A 22,297-nucleotide genomic window follows, 5' to 3' on the forward strand; every position below is an offset into this window, starting at 1 on the left:
ATATGTTTGTTGATTTTAGAGAGAGAAAAAGGGGTAGAGGTGGGCAGAGAGAGAGAGAGAGAAACATCAATGTGAGAGAGAAAACAGCAATCAGTTGCCTCCTATACGCTCCCATACTGGGGATCAAACCCAAAACCCAGGTATGTGCCCTGACCTGGATGGAACCCACAGCAATGACGCTCCAACCAAGTGAGCCGCCTGGCCAGGGCTCCTTTTAACTCCTTTATAACTTTATATTTTAAGTATGTCTCTTGGAAAAATAGTTGGATTTTGTTTATCTTGTCTAAAATTTTATCTTTTAATTGGAGTATTTAATCCAATTAGATTTAATTACAGTTTATATTATAATACTAGTTATTATAAATGCTAATACTGATACTAATTAGGTATAAATCTACCATCTTGTTTTGTGTTTCTATTTGTCTCACCTCTTCTATTTCCTTCTCTCTCCTTTTTTGGTCATTTTTTTTCTGATGGTTTTGATTGGCTATATTTTATCTTTATTTTTTTACTGTGCTAGTTTCAGACGTTATCCACTCAGTTTTCATACTTCAGTGGTTACCATAAAAATTACCACAGGCATCCTTCATGTAATTAATGGTTTTTTTTAGGATTTTATTTATTTACTTTTAGAGAGAAGGGAAGAGGGGGAGGAAAAAGGGGAGAGAAGCATGTATGTGAGACAGAAATGTGATCCATTGCCTCTGGTAAATGCCCTGACCAGGGCCGAACCCACAACCCAGGCATGTGCCCTGAGCGGGAGGATGCCCAACCCACTAAGCCACAGCGGGTCAAGGCATGGAACCAAATTTAATGTTAATCTTCACTCTCCTCCTCAGCAATACGAAAGCTTGACAATATTTTCACTTCATTTGCCACCTTCCTAACTCACTTACGGTTGTCTTGTCCTTTACTATTATATTTTTTAAAAATTATTGCTGTTAAATCTAATAATTTATTTAGTGTTACAACATTTAAAAAATTGTATTCTTTCCTCTTTATTCTTAATTGTACTGAAACCTTCCATCTGGGACCCTTTTCCTACTGATTGAAGTCAAGTTTATGTTTCAGAATCTCTTTAGTGAGATTCTAGTGGCAAACTGTTTTTGTCTGAAAATGTCCTTATTTTGCCTTATGTATATTATAGGGTATCTTCATTAAGCATAGGACACCTTATTAGCACACTGAAGATATTTTCCTTTATCTCCTAGGTCCATTTTTATGTCGACAAGCCAGCCATCAAACTAACTTTATTACAAACTAATCTATCATTTTAAAAAAGATTTTATTTATTTTTAAAGAAATGGGAGGGGAAAGAGTAAGAGAGGGAGAAAAACATCAATGTGTGGTTGCCTCTCCTGTAGCCCCCAACGGGGATGTGGCCGGCAACCCAGGAATGTGCCCTGACTGGGAATCGAACCCCCGACCGACCCTTTGCTTCATGGCCCGCGCTCAATCCACTGAGCTAAACCAGCCAGGGCAATCTATCATTTTTAATAAAAATTTTATTTAAAACTTTCTTCAGTTGCATTATGATGTAATTAGATGTAAATGTTTAAAAAAAAAAAGTTGCCTTCATGGGACTTATTGAATTGGTGGACCAATGATTCTACTCTAACTGAAAAGTCCTCAGCCATTTTCTTTCTGGTTTTTCTTCCACACATTGTGGCTCAGATTTACCTCGGGAACTTCCCTCAAGCATGAGTTAGACCCTTCTCAGCACGGCCTCGTCCATCCTTTCTTCCCCGTTTTCCTTCCTTTGCGTCTCCACGCAGTACGTGCTCTCCGCCCCCTCCGCCGTTTCTCCGCCCCCTCCTCCCGTTCACTTGTTCTTTTTTAGGGAGCGTACAACCGGCTGCGAAAACCGGTGTAGGGGCTCCAGGGACTGCAGGGCTGATGCAGGAAACAGATATGAACCTTAGGTGACAGCAGCCCCCACAGACTTTATTCGGGTGACTCTTTGAAAGGTTTTTGCCGCGTGGGAGTTCCTCCTAGACAGTGACCATCCAGTGATGGCACAGGGACCTTCCCGAAAGGGAGGAGGGCCCGCGGAGAGGGGCTGCGTCCAGATGACGGCCCTCAGCGGAGGAGCGGGGGCCGGTGTGCACGTCAGAGTCCAAGTGAAGGTCCGACAGGCGACCGCAGCACGGGTTCTTCGTAGCCCCGGGGCGTGTCTCATCTGCGGCGGGCAGGTGTTCAGGAAGTTTCGGATGTGAGAAACGGGCCCAGTCTGTAGTGTGTTTATCTGGGCTGCCCTGCAACCAGCTGCCCTGCCCCGGCTGCACAGCGCGGTGGGTCAGAGCGCCATCCCCCTTCCCTGGCAGGGCACACCCCAGAAGCGAGCATAAGTAAGGGGAGCAACAAATCAATATCTCTCTCTTTCTCAAGTCAATCAATAAAAAAATGTTTAATTAAAAATAAATATGTAAAACAATTGGATGTGTAAACTTGGAGTTTGGTGCCAAAAAGCTTTTGAGCTAATGGGTCCGAGCATGCTGTGAAAATGTAAACGAGCTGGGAGCCAATACGCACAGTGGCCTTTTTTGGCTCATTTATGTGATACCTGGCCGTGTAGTTACGAATTTTGTTTACAATATTTTATGTTTCCAGAAGTTCTCTTTCTTAAAAATCTTCACTTATTGCTGTTTCTAATTTTATACTTCCAAGTTTATCTTTTATTTTCGTAAACATTGTCAGCAGTCTTGTTTTGTGATCTGAGTTTGACTATTTGAATTTCTGAAATTTTTGTGGTTTTCATTCTGGTTTTTTTTTTCTCATTTCTCCTGGTTCTCCCTGGAGGAGTCTAGTTTCTTTGAATGGCAGCTTATCTTTGACTGTGTGCTCGACACAGTGTTTGAAAAATTACTTACAAGAGTAACTTCAAGCCTACAGTAAAGGCACTTTTCTCCCTAAGTGACATGCATTTACTCTGCGAGATATCCAGGAGAACTGTCCATTTGGGACCCCCTTGTACCACATTCAAGGCTTGAGATCACCTTCACTGCCCATGGAACCCTAACTGGGCAGCCATTCTGCGCTGGAGATGGTCAAGTTCTATTCACCCTTCTTTTGCCAGTGGGGCTCTGGGGAGTCCTGGCCGATGGTGGGGAACGGTCTCCTGCTAGACTCCCTGTGCGGGTCCAGGGCTTTGTTTTTTCTTTCTTGTTGCCTGGCAAGACTGTCAACCAAAAGTTTCAATTTTGTAGAATCAGTATAGCCTTCAGGGCAAAAATGGTTTCCATGCTTGTCTATTTCTCTCGGTTTCGTTTTCCCCGGCTCTTACCAAAAGGTCTGGTAACTCCTTACTCTTTTTGGTATTCTCTTAAGAAAATGTTTTAAAATATCTGGGGGGGGGTGTGGTTGTTTACAACAAGAGCATTGGCTCTATCCCTGTGCTCTCATATTGTGATCTGGGAATCCATTTCTTGGGGTCTGTGAGACGGGCATGTACCTAGGTGGGAGGTGGAAAGTTCAGCAACCGCCCACTGCACAAATGTGAGGGGCGCTGCTTTGCACCTGCGCCCTGCACCTCACTTGCCTCACCCTTAGTTCTGGCTGGCCCTGCCTGAGATTAAAACTATCCTCAGAATACAAAAAGATTGTGTCTTTTCACTTTCATTCTCTCAGGTGTTCAGTGACGATCTCCAGAGACAGTGTGATTTCAAAACAGTTCAAATGCAGTTATAGTAATGCCGGTGTAGCTGTCCTCCATTAAGCCGGGGATTCGCAAAACTGTAGAACAGTACCACTCTGCTTGCAAAATTTTTATCTTGGAAAATATATCTTTTCTAAGTAAAAAAATTATTTAGGTTGATAATATAGTAGGTTTATCATCTTCATTAATTGAATCCTTAAAATTTTTTGTCTTAATTTCTAACGCAATAAGTATCAATTAATATAACCCACATAAACAAAAGCTCTTTGGGATCCTTAATAGTACTTAAGATTACAGAAGGGGTCTTAAGATTTGAAAACTGCTGATCCAGCCTAATATTACCCCACACTTGGCAACTACTGCTTTAATCAAGAGATTAATAAAAGGATTGCTGAGTAGACAAGCGCTTTTATCAGCCCTCTCGCGCTCCCCACACTGGGAACCCGGCCCGCAACCCAGGCATGTGCCGTGACTGGGACTTGAACCAAAGACCCTTTGGTTCTTAGGCCAACACTCAATCCACTGAGCCACACCAGCCAGGACAGAATTTAATAATTTTATCCAGAAAAGCTTAGCTACCCACTGATGAAAGTAGGAAAAGAAGGAAGGGAGGGTCACTCAAAATTATAGATTGGCAAGGTAGGACTAGCAGCAAGCTGAAGAAGGGATGATTCTAGTATCTCAGTAAAGACACTGTTAATGGTTGACCATTTCTTTGAAGGGGTGATAAGGGGGCAAGAGAATACAGAAGAGATCTGACGGGTCTCATAAATGATAAAATAGAGGGAAGAATTGCAGGAAGGAGGTGAGAATTCAGGGTATAGATGGAGAGGTCAGATTGAAGAATCAACCTCAGTTGCTGAAAGTTTATCTCCTTTATTACCTTTGACCCTGAAAGAAAAGGCTACCTCTAGGAGTCTTCAGACTTGGTTTTGCAGATTTCAACCTTGCTGCTTAGTGTAAGGTTCAAGACACTTAACTTTTATAAGCCTCAATGTCCTCCACTGTAATGAGAATAATGATAATTACCTTATTCCTTAGGGCCCCAAGGAACAAATGAAATAGCATGTTAAGTTCTTTGACACTATAAAACATTGTTGAAATATGTGGTGTTAGAACTGCACACTTGTCATTTTCACAAGTCTTTCCTTTTTCAATTTCAGACAGAACTCAAAAGCTTGATGGACAACGCTTCTTCTTCCTTTGAATTTGCTAAAGAACTCATCAGGCACAATCTGGTGAATAATGGTTTCCCCTCTTGACTGACTTGAGTCCTACCCCATTTAGCATTTCTCAGCAGTTAGCAAGATGACTGCAGAGAGAGATCTCAGCAAATATTCTTCTGCTCCAAGTGAACTCCTCCATGCTGTCCAGGAGAGAAAATGTGTTTAAAATATTGGGCCTTTTCATCAAGGAAATCCCTCTTGGGAAGGTAGTAATATACAAGGTGGACAAACGTAGGTTTACATTGTAGTATAAATAACACAGTAATTAATAAATAATAATACAAAAATAAACTATTTCATGTACTCACAACTGTAAACCTTATTTTGCCCACTGTCTCTATATATAGGGGAGGAAAAGGAATTTTTATTTTACTCTTACATTCTTATGACTGGTCTAATAATCAGACTGAAAGGAGACAGATTAAAAAGCAAAATAACCAAATGTATTATGTGTGTACATGTGAAGGCTTCATAAGAACATGGTCCTAAGGACAAAGCAGGCAGTCGAGGCTTCTAAGCTCTCTTGAGCTAAGGAGAGACGGGGGTAGTGTTTTGGACTTCAAAGGGAAGGTAAGTAATTCAGAAGCAGATGCTCAGAAGCAAACATTTGGCAAACAAATTGTCGCCTGGCCACCCAGAAACCAGGGGACTCAAGGAGGACTCACACACACAGGTATTGTGGGTTCCTCCCTGTCTGCCACACTCAGGCCCATGTGAAAATGCAGCGTTCTATGATAGCTCCCTGCCTGGTGCAGGTTTTTCTACCTAAATTCCTTTATGCAGGTGAGGGGGAGGTACAGAGCTCCTCTCATCTTTTGTTTCTTAAAGATAAGCAGCTTAAAGCTATCGATACCCTTAAAAGGCATATTTTGGAGTGGCAGACTGCTCCCCCACAGATACGTGCAAGGCAGTGTAGCTCCACGTGTTCGGTCTGTTGGCGAAGACAGAGGAGCCTGTCTTTGAAGGGCAGAGTGCATGGGCAAGGCTTTCCATGAAAGTCAAAGTTGAGCTCCTCTTTGAAGGATGGCTGAGATGTGGAACCAGGAGACACAGGCCAAAGGCCGTGAGCAGACTGAGCTCGCTAGAGCAGAAAGTTTGCAGTGGGCCATGGTGGAAAGTCAAGTTGTATTAGCAGGAAAGTAAAGGGGTGAGTAGGGTGGGGGCTGGGTTACGAGGGCCACTGCTGAAAGTTCGGGCAGATGAGGTCTGATTCTACTGCCGTGCGATACTGCGGGTGCAGAGTGGCTGCCTTCTACTCAGATATCTGGGAACACTGAGCAAATTATTTAATATTGCTTAGTTTCAGATTCCGCATCTAAAAATGGCAATAATAGCTATACCTTTTCCTTCTGATTTCTCCCTTTCTTTCTTTAGCACCAGTTTTCCCACCAGCATGCATGCTGAAAACCATAGTTGTTTTAGACTCTCTTCCCCCTTGATTTCTGATTTCTACTCAGTCATTATTTGTATCAGTCCTTTCCTGACCATGTCTTGTATTTATTATGTTATTTCTATAAGTAAGGCCTGCCTCACAAATACAGTCTCTGTTGGATGATTTCTACTATGAGCTTCTGCCGCTAATCTTTTCACATCTAAACTAGTATATAAATAAAGCCAGATTAATTTTCGTGGAGAATGGTCCGTTAGAGATACTAGTCTGGATATTAAACTTGGAGTGAGATCGAGACTGGAGAACAGGGTTAGGAGTTTTCATCAGGGGAGTGATTGCTGAAGTCCTGAAAGCTAAATGTGGGAGACCCAGTTAAAAACAGAGAAAAAAACGGTTCCAAGAGAGCGTCCGTGTTTAAGAGACTGGAAGGAGCATATTATGCACATAAGACAAGAAAACGCAGGCAAGAAGCACCTAGATAATGTAATGTCATGTACAACCCCACATTTTAATCATTAATTTTGGGCTAGGGCCCGCCTGCCAGTATTTTTCTTAGAAGCTTCCCAGGTGGATATGATAGACCCTGGAGAACACCGCTACCTGTGTATTAGAAAACCCCACTGACTGTACGGAAGGAACACATCAACTAGTGAGTAAATAGGGGTTATTCTTGGAGAGTGAGATTAAAGAAGTGACAGTATGGAAATTTTCCTCTTTTTTCTTTCACAAAGTTTCCTTTTCCCCAATGAACACACATTGCTTTTAAAGTTGAAAACAAAACTTGAACAACACTGAACAATATAAACGGTTGTTATGAGCACCAACTTCAGCAATCAGACTTGAGGTCAAAACTGAGCCGCCGTGTACTAGTTTTGTAAGAGCTTTTACCTCTCCCTCACCTGCCTAAAGAGATTCAGATAGAAAAGTCTGCTTCAGGAAGAGAGCTTTAGCATATTCACCTTCGCACATGTGAATTAAGCGAGGCAGATGGGGGATCCAAGCAAGAATCTGTTCCCTGGATCCCCCTTTGTTTCTGGGTGGCCCTGCAAACATTTGTTAATGCGATGTTTACTTTCTCAACTACCTGTGAACAGCCTACCTCCCCTTTGTCCAAAGTGACTGTATCTACCTCATTTTGCCTTGCTGTCTTTAGAATGCTTATGTGAATTCCCCATACACACACATTAAATTAGATTTTCTCCTTTTAATCTACTGGATGCCAGTTGAATTATTGGACCAGCCAGAAGAACGAAAGAGATGAGGGGAAAGGTGCCCCGGCTGGAAAGAGGTCCTCTATCTTCTGGCTGTATGCATTTAGCAAAGACGCCTGTCAGGGTCAAAACTGCAGGCGCATCATGGAGCAAGAGGACCGAAAAGGCCACTGAGTTTGGGTAAAAGGGTTAACCTGTGATCTGCGAGGGTGAACTTACTAGTGTGCTGAGAGCAGAAGCTGCTTTTCTGGGAGGTTAATGGGGGAGGAGAGAAGAAGAAAGTTGAGGTAGAAGCCACATACTTTTGAAGGCAGCATGGAAGGAAAGGAGAAAACTAAATGCCATCGAGAGGGGACGGTGGCACCCAGTGCAGCATTTTATATAAAAACCCTTGTACATGTTTAAAGTTGAGAAGTAGGACCATGGCTGATGAAAACAGAGTGATTGATTACTGGAGAAACAAGGTCCAGATGGAGTTAGAAGTCATGAGGTCAAGAAGACAGGTGAAGGAATTAATCCTGGTAAAAGAAGTGAACAACTTGGGTAAGAAGGAACCACAAAAGATGACTAAATAGATACTTTGAGGTGGACAGTCTTGATTTCTGCATGCATACTTGTGAGACAACTCGTTACATGCCGGACACTGCTGGCCCCGTGAACACGGCAGTGAGCACAACTGTCCTTTCCCGGGGGGTGTTTTTGTTTTTGCTGTTCTCCGTGACCTTTATCATCATGTGACAGCACACTCGTGTTTGCTTTGGGAAGGTCACTCCTCACTTGAGTGTAGCCCGTACTGTGTGTGACAAGGGAGTGACGTGTTCCCGATGTAACCCTTGTGCTTATCACAGTACCAGGCCCACAGTAGGGGCTGGTGGGTACTCACCGATGAATGAAATGAAATGTTGCCTGCTCGGCGCCACCCAGGGAGCCGCTTTAACTGGTCGAGTCTCCGTGACGACCCTGAACGGCACACACTGCTAATGTAGCGACCCATGTAGACATGAGGAAGCAGGCTCAGAAAAGGTCATATGTGTTCCTTCCTGGAATATTTGATATAGAGTATCTGCCTAGAAAAGAAATGTCATTAATTATTGGGTACTTGAAGAGCTTTCTGAAGATTATGGAGAGAAAAGGAAATGTATGTAATTCATTTATTCTGTTTTTTAGACTTAGTCTAATTCAGATAATGGCTTCTTTTCAGTGAGGCCAAGGTCATGTGTGTGTAGAGAACTTCAAAGGTGTATTCATCTTTCCGCAGAATCACTGAGTACTGACTACCTTAGTTACAGTGCTGGGGACCGGGAGTACACAGTGAATGCGAGTTCTTTGTCATGTGGAGCTTATACACTGGTGGGTGTGGCAGAAAGACAGATGAAAAAAGATGTGAAATGAAGTTATAAAGGACAATAAGGGTATAAAGACTGATAGTGGAGATAGGTTTTAGATAGGGTAAAAAATGAAATATTTAAATACAAGGATCAAAATTAGAGGGGAGGGGAAAGAACAGAGGTGGTTAGAAGCACAGGTTAGGCAATAATACATTCATTGAATGACAAAACTTCCGAAGATACTAGCTGGCGCCCAGAGCTGTTTTGGTTGGCTATCGCGTGCCCAGTTGTAAGTGGCAGCACCCGAAACATTTCCGTCAATAGATATGTTTGTACTTGTTGCGATGATAACGCAACTTCTCTGTCTCTAGGTGGTTTTCCGAGGAGGTGAAGGGGCTTTGCAGGTTTTGCCTCCCCTGGTCGATGTCATTCCTGAAGCGAGGCTAAACTTAGTGATTTACTACCTTCGCCAAGGTGAGAAAAATTTGTCTCGGTCTAGCTTATACAGATACAGTTTCGGACATTTGATCTCTAATTGAACTATTGCTGAGCTTTTAAAATCCATAGCACTTCCCAAACTGGATCTGCCGCAGGTTCCCAGGGCGGGGCAGGTTGGGTGGCGCCTGTCGGCTGCGCCTTTACCCCTCGGCCCCTCTTTCCTCCGCTGTGGTTTCCGACCTTGTTCCTCGTTCTATTTTCCTCTTATTTTCCCTCCTTCGTTCTTCCCATGTTCTATTTTAGTTTTCCCATCATTTTTTGTACTCCTCCCTGGCAGTTCTTTCTTTTTTTTTACAGTTCTCCTATATTTCATGTTCATCCACACCCTCTTGAGTCTTTTAAAATTATTTAAAATCATTAACTTTTTTTTTTAATTTGCTCTAATTGTCTGCTTTCTCTTTCATTGTACCCCTGGTTTCTTATGAGAAATATTAGGGTTTACAGAGCATGTGATTTTTTCATTGCCCCTAAATAAGTTAAGGTTGAAATTGTTGGACACGTGCCTGCCGAAAGCAGTCTTTGACCCTAATACGTCCTTACAAGCACAGGGTGGCAGCGGCCACGCCCTGGCGGTGGCATCGTGTCGCCAACCTTGCACTGACTCGCGGTGTGGACCTTTTGGGGGCCTGGCACAAACCAGCCCGACAGTGTGCTCCGCCCTGAGGAGAGTGTGTTCGCCACGAGAAAAACGTGAGCGTGCAAACACCTCTCTCTGTGATATATAAGCACACAGAAATACACTCTTGGGCAAGAACTAAAGAAACATCCTGTATGTTTTATGAATTAATTTGCGTTATACGAGTTTTCAAACGTAAACAAATGTAACTAGAACGGACACCCAAATATTCATCCCGGACTCAACAGCTTTCAAGGAACCGACGATACCTGTTCACCTGCCCCTCCCCCTTCCTGTGGCTGCCGTGTTAGAGCGCGAATCCAGGCTTCGTGCCGTCTCCCTGCTGCACGCTCAGCACGGGGGGCGAACGTCAGGGGGCAGCTGTGGGTGCGCAGGACAGTTTATGCTTATTTACTGGTCACTGTGTTATTTATTCGTATTATTGGTCTTCTTCTTCCTGTTGTTATTTTATATTCTTACTTATTTTTTATCTTTTAGGTAACGATGGTAGGTAATTTTACCCACTGTTGCCCACCCCTGTTTCTGCCTCTTGTTGTTGGTGTTGGGAAGGGATTTTTAATGGTTGCTTTTCTCAGATAAACTATAATGCCTTTGGTATGTAATGCCCAGTCCCTGTCGTTAGCTTGAGTGTTTCTTAGGTGCTTCATAGCTTAATACAGTTTCCCTAAGGATATCTGGTTGTCTTTTATGTATTTATTTATTTTTAGAGACAGGGAAAGGGGGTGAGAAAGAGAGGAAAAAAATAATTGATTTGAGAAAGAAACAGCAATAAGGTGCCCCTCGTACACGCCCCCACCAGGGACCAACGTGAGCCCTGAGCGGGAATCGAACTGGTGACCTTTTGCTTTGCTGGACGATGCTCAGCCAGCTGAGCCACACCGGTCAGGGTGACGTTTGGTTATCTTCAGGATAACTACTCAACATCGAACTTGACAGAGAGTTAGAGGACAGGTGAAATAGACCGTGTTTCTCACGGGTGTTTGAGCACTAAAGGGTCTCACTTTCAGGGTCTGTTTCTGAAGAGGTTGCTGAGACAGAGACAAGTGTAGCTACTTTTTTTTTGTATTTCAGATGATGTACAAGAAGCTTATAACTTAATTAAGGATCTGGAACCTACTACTCCTCAGGTAATCGAGAATGTGTCATATTTTTACTAATCAGGTTCTGTTTAAAGGAACTTTGGAACAGTAGCTGGAAGGTAGATTAAAGAAGACCCTGCTTATAGAATCCCAGGAAAGTCCATGTATATTGATCTAGGAATGTCATGTGAGGCTTTGGATGTAAGAGTGAATGCTCTGGGTTTTTTGGTATTTCTAAACTCCCTTATACGTGCTCATTTCCTCAAAAGGGTTGAGGTTTGAAAATACTGAAACCTAGAATTCTGATGAAAGCAATGACTTAAAGCGCTGGCATAACTGTCTGGAACTTGCCCTTCTTCCCCGCGTGATTTTCACGGCAGTCCCTTGCAGTCAGGTCGTGTCTGTATTGTATGTCCAACACTGTGAGACTAAGCACGTGGCAGTCATTCTACTTACTGAATAAAAGTCTGATTGAAAAATGTTTCCGGACCCCATGCAGTCTAAACAGGTATATTTCTCAAATGCATTAAAAGCTTCAACATCTTCTCTCTGATTCTTTTGATGAAACTTCTTAAATGAAAAGAATACCTACATAAAAATGGATAAAACTGCAAAGAAGGGCACATGTTGAAGAATAGAAAAGAGTCTGAAAAGAAAATAGGTGAGACCCCCGGGCCCTAAAGGAGACTACCTTACAAATAAAGACTAGAGACACTTTTGTTTTAAAGAAAGGATCACTAGCAAAGGAAGATTATGATGTTGTTAGAAAGGGGAAAATATGATACAGTCACAGAGAATGGTAGGCTGACAAGGCGATAAAAATGATTATGTAAACATTTTATTGTTAATTTGTTTCCACTGCATTGAAAGGAAACAAAACTTAACTCCCAGAAATTTCCATTGAGTTATTTCTGCTGGAGATTGAGAATTTACAAATATGGTGAGTTCTGTTACATGGGCACTTGCCTACTGGAGACCGAATAAAAGACTTGTAATGATTTCATCAAGACTAGGGATGGAACAGACAAAAGTGCCTCTGGGTAGCTTTTGATAGTCTGTATAAAGGATCGAGTTGATACAAGTAATTAACTTGAAAGATACCTCAGCCCCACATTCCTTTATGATCAATCAGTGTTATTTCATGGTTTCAGGAGTATATCCTCAAAGGAGTGGTCAATGCAGCCCTTGGCCAGGAAATGGGCTCGGTGAGTACGAAATCGCTGCTCATCTATAGTTTGCAAAGTTATGCAGTTGCGTGGAAAACAATCAAAACAAGTGTTGGAATTTAACCAAGCAGTAAGCTCTCCAATGGGCTCTTCTGCACTTCCTCCGTTTGTCCATATCCCCCAGTCTCGTTCCACTGTAAAAAGGTTCTGGGTTAAAGACAGAAGAGGGGGCTTTAATGCTAAGAATTGTTGCTTTGTTTAAAAATAGCCTAATTTTAATTTTTTAAAAGATTTTATTTCTTTATTTTTAGAGAGAAGGGAAGGGAGGGTGAAAAAGAGGGAGGAAACATCAATGTGCAAGAGATACATTGATTGGTTGACTCTTGCACACCCCCAGCCAGTGACCTAGCCTGCAACCCAGACTTGTGCCCTGACTGGGAATCGAACCTGCCACCTTTCAGTTTGCAGGCCGGCCCTTAGTCCACTGAGCCACACCAGCCAGGGCAAGAGCCTAATTTTTATAAACGGTGTATATATCTAATAACAAATCACTGCACAGCTTCATTCTCATTTCCAGTGACTTTAAAAAAAACATTGCACACCTCTGAGCTATAATTTTGGCACCTGTACAATGGAAACAATTGTTTCTATGGGAGAGTTTTTATAAACATGAAAACTTTGTCTAAAATTAAGCTCTTATTCATCTGTTATTCATCTAGTAGTTTAAAAATAATAATGTCTTTTATTCTTTAGCATTCTAATATTCTCAATGAGAATAGTAAGTTCTTTTTGGAACAAAGAGGGATATAAATAAATCTTATCTCCAGCTCACTTCACAGCACCTCCTTTAACAGATAGGCAGTAAGTAGTTATTGAATAAATGAATGAGTTCATTTAATAAATACTCCTTGTTATAACAACAGTCCTGCTACAAATTCTGATATATGGTAAAAAAAGCAATAAATATGCATTGAATAAATGAATAAATGAGTAAATGAATGAGTTCACTTAATGAAGTCACTTTTAGGGTAGAACTTGAGGATGGAATTTTTGTCTTTTCTATATGACCCAGAGGTGGTTTTAATTCACTTTCAGGTTATCATCTTCTAGTTGCTATACTCATATGAGCTTATGCTCATAAGAATTAGTTTTGTTTGGGGGAGAATTTAATACAAGGGTATGTGTTAAATCCTGACAAATACGTTAAAACCATAAAGTATAATACAACTAACATTTCTTCAGCTTATTCCTCTACATTGACTCTGCTTTGCTTTTCAGAGGGATCACATGAAAATCGCCCAGCAGTTCTTTCAGTTGGTGGGAGGATCAGCGAGTGAATGTGGTACGTCTGAAACCTGTCTCACGAGCATGAGTCATCCCGGGAGCCGCTCGTGTGCTGACTGGCAAGCTTGGGTTCTCTGTCCAGGGATACATCTGCCAGGTTCCCACTGCAGAGTGGGAAGGCAGACACAGCAAAGAAGACTGGAATTAGTCCTTCTCAGCCTCTCCGCTGAAATGGGAGGAGAGGATATAGAGATAGAGGAGAAAAAGTGTATTCTTCAGTTCATGAACGTTTTAAATTTTGCTTCTGGTTTTTTATTTGAAACATTAACCTGTATTGATTTTTCAAGAGCTCTTTATGTATTAAACTTTTGTCATGCTGTAGGTATTTTTCCTAGTGGGTCATTGGATGTTTAACTTTGCCTATCATATTTTTCCTTATGTAAAAATATTTAAATGTTACCTAATTAAGTTTATCTTTCCCATGATGATTTCTTACTCAGGTTTCAAGCTTTGACAGTACTTCCTTACCCCTCAGTTATATAATATTTACCTATATTTCCCACAGTAGTTTTGTGGCTCTGTTTCTATTATTGATTCCACCAGTCCAGATTCAGTGTAAGGTTTGAGAAAGAGCTGTAAAAAGGGCTGATAGCCCTGACTGGTGTGGCCCAGTGGGTTGGGGGTCGGCCCACAGATGAAAAGTCACTGGTTTGATCTCTAGTTGCAGGCTAGGTCCCTGGTTGGGGAGTGAAAAAGGTCACCAGTTAATGTTGCTCTCTCACATCGATGGTTCTCTCCCTTTCTTTCTCCCTCCCTTCCCCTGTCGCTAAAAAATAAATAAAATCTTTAAAAACTAAAATCAGTGAAAAGGGTGGCTGTCTGTACCAGTCGTCTGTGGCCAGCCTGCATTCTGATGACATGCTCGTGCTAAATCGCTTGTTAAGTATTTTTTCACCCTTGGATATTTTTTCAGATATTTTACCAAAACCATTTACTGAATAATATTTCCTTTCCCCATTTCCTTCATTCATACAACAAAAATGTATTGATCTGTTGGGGATACAAGCTGTAAACAAAACCGAGAAGTCCCCCTCCCTTGTGGAGCATACACTCTAGTGGGACGGACTATAAACGAGAGTGAATAGGTTACATAGTACATATGACTGTGATGAGATGTTGTCGGGGAAAAAGTGGGCAGAAAGGGAATAAGGAGGATTGAAAATGCCAGTGGGGGGTGTGAGGCTTATACTAAACCATCTGCCACCTCAGATAGGAACGTGACATCAGGCAAAAAGCGGGTCAGGGTCTGGATCAGATGGCAGGTTATTTCTCCATGTGAGACTGAAAGTGCTAGGTTGTCTTAGGTAGTTGCATGTGCTGGAAAAGGCCCAGAAAAGATCTGGAAGATACCGAAGCCCGCAGGGCACGTGTCTGTTCTGGACTCACACCAAGAGAGATTATTGGTCACTCTCAAGTACTGTGATCTCCGTTACAAAGCTCCGCTGAAGTTTTGTCTGCTGAACAGAATCTGTCATTTCAGAGTCTGGAAAGCTGTCTTGGAATACATTCCTGACTCCAAATTACAAAATAACTGAAATCTAAGCTAAAGAGACCTTTTAGTTTCACGCATACACACGGTATCTCTCCCGCTCCATTTCAGACACAATACCCGGGCGGCAGTGCATGGCTTCCTGCTTCTTCCTGCTTAAGCAGTTTGATGACGTCTTGATTTACCTCAACTCATTTAAGGTCAGTATAGAATCTCCTGGAGGACTTCGTACACGAACTACTTTTTATAACGTGTCAGAGACAAGATACTCTTAGAGATGGCCCTTTTACTGTCGTGGCATTAATGGCATCAGTGTATTCCTTAAGCTTATTTTTGTGTTTACCTGGTCTGACTGATGTTTTTATATGTTAAGGCTCAATGTGACCTGTGCTTGGGATGTTTTTCAGAGTTACTTCTATAATGACGACACCTTTAACTTTAACTATGCTCAGGCCAAAGCCGCAACCGGCAACACCAGTGAGGGCGAAGAGGTGGGTACCTGCTCGGGAGGCATTTGAATGACACTGTCCATCTTTTTCTCATTAAAATAAAATGTTCAAGGGTAAGAGAGGTTGAAAGTTTCTCTGTTCTTAGGTTAAATTAAAAAGTACAATGTGAATAAACACACGGATTTTATAACCACGTTAATGTTTTCCTTTTTCTTGATAAATTTATAAAAGCATAATGTGCCTTGGCTGGTTTAGCTCAATGGATTGAGTGCGGGCCTGCGAACCAAACAACTGCGGTTCGATTCCCAGTCAGGGCACATGTCTGGGTTGCAGGCCAGTTCCCAGCAGGGGACACACAAGAGGCAACCATACATTGATATTTCTCTCCCTTTCTCCTTTCCTTCCCCTCTAAAAATAAATAAATAAAATCTTTTTTAAAAAGCATAATGTACTTGGAGAAAAGTATACAAATCAAAGTATATAGCTTGATGGATTTTTTTAAGATGAACAGACCCAAATAATCAGAATCCAGATCATGAAACAGAGTATTATCGGGCCCTGGCTGGTGTAGTTCAGTGGATTTAGTGCGGGCCTGCGAACCAGACAATTGTGGTTCGATTCCCAGTCAGGGCACATACCTGGGTTGCAGGCTGGTTCCCTGCAGGCCAGTTCCCAGCAGGGGACGCATGAAAGGCAACCATACATTGATGTTTCTCTCCCTCTCTCCTTCCCTTTCCCTCTAAAGATAAATAAATAAAATCTTAAAAAAAAAGAATATTATCATAATCCTAGAAGCCCCCTCAACCCCTTTTTGAATCCATCTCTTTCCTCCAAGGCTAACCATGGTCTTGACTTCTAACTTCATAGAGTGATTTGTCTAAATTATTCAGTGGAATTATTCAGTTGAATTTTGTTATTCAACAAATTATTGAACTGATGTCCATTAGGATTTCTTTTCTGACTATGAGCTCTTTTAAAATGTATTTCATGATTTTCAGACATGCATTATCCCTTTAAGCTTTATTTTGATTTCTTACTTAATTGTATTGGGGTCAACAGTGTTGTCTATGTAACCCCAGTCCTTTAAAATTGCCCAGTAACAAGGTCACGTGTCCCTGCAAATAGTGCGTATCTCACAGATGTCAATCACCCGGTTCAAGTCGTCTGTATCCTTACTCACCTTTTGCAGCTTGTGAAATCAGCAACTGAGACGAGCCTGCAGAGTCCCCACAGTTTTGTCCTGCGCTTCCTCAGCAGCCTGTGTAGAGTTCGGGCATAGGCTGTGTTAATCATTAATGTAGGATCAGCTGATATGGATGCTTTTACTGCAAAACCATCTTCATGTTTGTTCCCTTTCTTTCCTCTTCTTGCAGGTTTTCCTTTTAATCCAAAATGAGAAGTTGAAAAATGATTACATTTACCTCAGTTGGTTAGCTCGGTGCTGTGAGTCTCTCTCTTTTTCTTTTACTATAAATAGTTTTTTATTTTCTGGTTGCAGTCAACATCCAATATAATACTAGTTTAACATACTAATACACACAGGTGTACAACCCAGTGATTAGAATTGTGTGACTCACTAAGTCATCACCGTGATAAATCTAGTACCCACCGGGCCGTGCATAGTTATTACAGTATTATTGACTGTGTTCCCTAGGCTGAACTTGACATCCCTGTGACTGTTTTGTGAGTCTTCTTTTAAATGGTACAGAGGAATCTTTTTTTCATCCCTGCTGTATAATCTTCTGGATGGAAACTATACTGAGCATTTTCTCATTTTGTTTTGTATTTTGCTCTGTGGCAAAGTGAACACTGTTATTAATGTTAGTCAGTTAGGGTGGCCATGTACATGCCTGTTTACCCCGTGATTAGTTCTACCACAGAGCCTTGACCTAGCACGTGCAGTCCTGAGAGATGCCACGTCCTTCCCATTAAAGTGCCCAGAGTCTCATTTTACTGTGTGTGTGTGTGTGTGTGTGTGTGTGTGTGTGTGTGTGAAATGATATTGCCCTGCTAATTTTACCTTTTCACTGTGATGCAGGCCTTAAAAGGGGAAAATGTCAAAACCCATAATTTTAAAAATATTATATTGCTTATAGTCTATCTTTCTTGCTCTTTTCACTAACTTTTATTGCACCTTGGGTTTTAAAATGTTCCCTGAGTTTTAAAGTTGCAGGAACACTTTAGCAATCGGAAATCCTAAATGGGGCTGAAAGTATATAAGTAGAACTGAGTGAAGGATAGATGTCCTCTTTAAAGCAGATGACCTAAGTGGGAACCACTGGAAATCAACCCAATCTAAAAAAGACGTAATTGTCTGAATCCTAGTTAAATAAAAATGTTCAGTGCGGTAGGATTCAGACGGGGACCAGCTTAATGCCAACATGGCAAGCTCTCTGTGCAGGACCTCTTTACCAGTACTTTGTATATTTGAAACCTAGGACCAAGTCCACAGAACAGCAAGATGCAGAAGAACATTTGAAAAGCATAAATATTCGCCCTGGCTGGTGTGGTTCAGTGGACTGAGCACTGGCCTGTGAACTGGAAGGTTAGGGGTTCGATTCCCGGTCAGGGCACATGCCTGGGTTGCGGGCCAGGCCCCAGTGGGGGGTGTAGGAGGCAGTCGGTAAGTGTCTCTCTCTTTCTCCCTCCCTTCTCTTCTCTCTAAAAATAGGTAAATGACGCTTTTAAAAAAACACAGCATAAATGTTTGTTCCTTTTTGTAGATATAATGAATAAGAAACCAAGACTAGCCTGGGAACTTTATCTCAAGATGGAGACCTCTGCCGAATCCTTCAGCCTCTTACAGCTCATCGCTAATGACTGCTACAAGGTGAGTCTCGCTGAGGGTAAAGGGAAATGGAAGGTCAGTACCACGGGGCCATTGGGCCAAATATTAGGGGACAGTGTCCTGGAGACTGAGTGGCTGTTGGTGAGAGGACTCGCATAGCGATCTCAGAAACGTCATCTCTGTGATCGATGAACTGAGCTCTGATGGCATTTGGGGGTTTTTATGTACATGAAACAGTGGTTTAGAGAAGGGGCTTTAGGTTGCTAAAGGCTGTGAATCCCTAGATAGCAGCCAGTGCAGATCTTCTTCATCTGTAGTCGGAAATTTGGTTTTGAAGCTCAGGAAAGATGTCCTCCGACATGCAGCAACGTAGGCTTGGACAAATCACCAACACTCCAGTAGCAATCGAAACCCTGAGAAACAGTGAGATTGCCCAGGAAAAACGGCAGACGGCCGCAGATCCAACCGTGGGGAACGCTTGTATGAAAACAGCAGACGGGAGAGACAGAGGGACCAGAACACGAAGTGAAAAAGCAGTCACCTAGTAAAGGTCTGACTCTGGGTGTGTGGACGGAGTTGGAAAGGCATGAGGAGCTTTGTAAAAAGTAGAAGCTCTTTAAAAAACTAGCCTCAAATTCCAGAAATCCCTATTTGGGGAATATTTCTTCCTATCCGAAAGACAAGAAAATGTCTGGTAAAGGTAAAGAGAGTCTAGTGTTAATCAATAAAATCTCACTACAAAGTGACTCCTTACCAACATAAAGTGAGTTACCATCAGTGGAAAAGACTTTAAAACAGGAAAGTTGAAATTCTCTAACGTGACTTGGCGGACGGTATTGATATTGAGAGAGGCAGAGGGGGGCAGAGGAAAGCAAACCGTCAAGAGACAGGAATGTAGTTCAGTTTCAGACGTAATAACTGTGAAGTGTTTGGGGGGCTCCCAGGCAGAGACATTACATGTGGGAGATGATCAGGATGAGCCTGGAGTTCAGGCGGGAGGTCAGGATGAGAGATCTGGGTCTGGAAGTTCACAGCAGTCACGGAGGTGGCGACAGGAGCTGCGGCAGAGTACGGCCGAGCAAGATGCACCAGGGAGTCGGGGAGGCACCGCGTGCTCACGGGACAGAAACGGGAGTCAGTGGGAGAGACGGGATGGAGATGAACAGAAAGGAAAGAAAACAGCCAGGAGAGAGACAAAGTGCTCTGTGTTCCTTATCTTTTCTGATGCTGTTTTATCAAAAGCCAAGGAAGGAGAATGTCAAATCTGCATGCAGAGGGAGAGGACTGAGGAAACGATAGTAGGCCGAGAAGAGAAGCGGACTAGACAGCAGATGCAGTGAGTGTACTGTCGGCCAGTCTTTAAAAAATCAATGCTGAGGATAAGCAGAAAAATGTGATGCTGACTGAAAAGGGGAAACAAGATTAGGGGTTTGGGGGGAGAGATTAATTTTCGCTGGTGGATAGAGAGTTATTTTTTGTTTTAGAGTAAGGAGTAAGAGTATATTCTAGGTAAAGGAGCCATCGAATGGGGAGATTAAGAATTCAAGAGAGAAGGGGAGCATTTTTTTTTTTACTTAAAAAAACTTTAAAATTTATTTTAGAGAGAAAAAGGGGGAGAGAGAGAAACACCGATTCGTCGTTCCACTTATTTATGCTTTCATTGGTTGACTCTTATGTGCCCTGACCAGGGATCAAACCCACAACCTTGGGACATAGGGATGATGTTCTAACCAACTGAGCTGCCCAGTCAGGGCCAAGATTGGGAGCATTTTTGATGGAATAAGAAAGATGAAAGGGGGATAGGGTTAAAATCAAAGGAAAATAATAACTTTGAAAAACAGTTTGGGCCCTGACTTGGGGTGGCTCAGTGGGTTTGGTGTGGTTCTGCCAACCAAAAGGTTGATGGTTTAATTCCAGGTCAGGGCACGTGCCTGGGTTGTAGGCCGGGTCCCCCTTTGGTGACATGTAACAGGCAGCTGATCAATGTTTTTTTTCCTCTCTCCCTCCCTTTCCCTCTCTCTGAAAATAAATAATTAAAATCTGTATTGTTAAAAAGATTTTATTTATTTATTTTTAGAGAGAGGGGTGGGGAAGGAGAAAGGGAGAGAAACATCAATGTGTGGTTGCCTTTTATGTGTCTCCTACTGGGGACCTGGCCCGCAACCCAGGCATGTGCCCTGACGGGGAATCAAACCAGCAACCCTTTGGTTTGCAGGCAGGCACTCAATCCACTGAGCCACACCAGCCAGGGCTGTATTTACTTTTTTAGATTTAATCTTTATTTTTTTCCATTACCATTTAGTCCCCTTATACCCCCCTCCCCCCCAGCAATCACCACATCATTTAAAATCTCTTTTTAAAAAAAAAACAAATATTTTGTCATTACCTAGTGCCTTGGTAGTCCCACAACTACCCGCTTGTTCTGAGATTCATTGGAAGGACTCACACGACTCAACGGGAAGTCGTACTTACAGCTGAGATGTATTACGGTTCAGGGACAGCAGGAGAAGGACGCGCAGAGGTGAAGACCAGGAAGGCCAAGCACAGGCTTTCTCATCCTCCCTCAGTGCAGACGCGGGCGCCGTGTCCCTCCCGCTGCAGACTGCAGAGACATGCACTTGTCCATGAAGACCAAAGGACGAGCAGGAAAGGAAAGGTGGAACTGAGTCCTAAAATACAGATAATTGCATTAAATGTAAATGGTCTAAATACAATGAAAAGACCGATTCCACAGAGTAGATTAAAAAAAAAAAAAAGATGACCCAACTCTCTACAAGGAAACTCACTGGAAATATTATAATATGGGTGGGTTGAAAATTAAAGCATGGAAAAAAATATACCACGCTATAGTCAGGCAGTGTTTTTTTAACCCCAGGAAATGAAAACCGTCATTCAGTAAATGCCTGGTTCGCAAACGCCTGCTGTCCCGGGCCGTTGCGGACCTGCCTGTCAGACCTGCCAGACTGTCCTCAGAGACCGCAACGGCATGAGCAGAACACCTTCCGTCCGCTTTTGGTGTGATGTGGCATCATCGTGCTCCACATCCACACCAGACTATGCGTGGGGGCCCCTCCTGCTTTTGCACGCTGTATGTATAATAGGAACAAACCAGTGATACATGCCGTCTCTTGGGAAAACAGGGACATTATGCTGGATGAAAAAAGCCAATCTCAAAGGGCCCCACACTGCTGTTTTATATATATAATATTCTTGAAGATTATAGAAATCTAGAAATGAGCGATGGCCAGGGGTGAGGATGGTAAGCAGGGAGGAGAACGCATGTGACTACAGAGGGGCAGCACATGGGAGATGTTTGTGGTGATGAAACATTGTATGTAGGAACCTACACATTTGTGAAAATGACAGAATCGTAGCAATGCACATTTCCTGGGTTTGAGATTGTGAGGTTGTACTGTTGTTATGGAAGCTGTCAGGGGGCAGGGGATGGGGTGGAACCGAGAGGTACACGAGACCTCCCTGTACTATCTTTTAACTTCCTGTAAATCTATAATTCAAAGTTAAAAGGGTTTTTTCTTTTTAAAAAAGGATTTTATGTATTCACTTCTTAGAGAGAGGGGAAGGGAGGGAGAAAGAGAGGGAAAGATCAATATGTGAGAGATACATCGGTTGGTTGCCTCTTGCCGGACTGGGGAACCTGGTCTGCAACCCCGGGCATGTGCCCTGACTGGGAATGAACTGGAGACCTTTTGTCTCCGGTGGAGCTCAGTGTAGTTCACTGAGCTATACCAGCCCAGGCCAAAGCTAAAAGTTTTTAAAAATTAAACCAACTAGAGCTATATCTAGCAATATAGATGAATTCTATAAACAAATATAAGACACAAAAGAATATTTACAGTATCATTTCATATAGATAAAATTCGGAGAAGCAAAACTCAAATTGTCCAAAGCCATGTACATGGGATTATAAAGCGAGTCATAGGACCGATGGCCGTCCGAGTTGGAGTAGTAGCTGTTTCTGGAGGGCAGTGGAGGGTCGTGGCCCGGAAGTGCGCGGAGCTTCTGCTCTGCTGTGAGTG

The 22,297-nt window shown here is 42.6% G+C and overlaps 1 protein-coding gene across 2 annotated transcripts in view; it reads left to right on the forward strand.

The window, feature by feature from the left end:
* Positions 1–22,297, forward strand: part of IFT56 (intraflagellar transport 56) — a 44,783-nt gene that overhangs the window by 17,727 nt on the left and 4,759 nt on the right. For both annotated transcript variants that reach the window (XM_053656626.1, XM_053656627.1), the window contains exons 8-16: positions 4,819–4,893; positions 9,182–9,284; positions 11,017–11,072; positions 12,176–12,229; positions 13,469–13,532; positions 15,135–15,223; positions 15,431–15,514; positions 16,846–16,915; positions 18,196–18,302. In XM_053656626.1, coding sequence (XP_053512601.1) covers positions 4,819–4,893; positions 9,182–9,284; positions 11,017–11,072; positions 12,176–12,229; positions 13,469–13,532; positions 15,135–15,223; positions 15,431–15,514; positions 16,846–16,915; positions 18,196–18,302 — 702 coding nt within the window. The remainder of the gene's footprint in view (positions 1–4,818; positions 4,894–9,181; positions 9,285–11,016; positions 11,073–12,175; positions 12,230–13,468; positions 13,533–15,134; positions 15,224–15,430; positions 15,515–16,845; positions 16,916–18,195; positions 18,303–22,297) is intronic.

The sequence above is a fragment of the Artibeus jamaicensis genome, unplaced genomic scaffold, assembly GCF_021234435.1.
Source record: "Artibeus jamaicensis isolate MK-2021 breed Jamaican fruit bat unplaced genomic scaffold, CSHL_Jam_final scaffold_2172, whole genome shotgun sequence".
In the NCBI taxonomy this organism is placed as follows: Eukaryota; Metazoa; Chordata; class Mammalia; order Chiroptera; family Phyllostomidae; genus Artibeus; species Artibeus jamaicensis.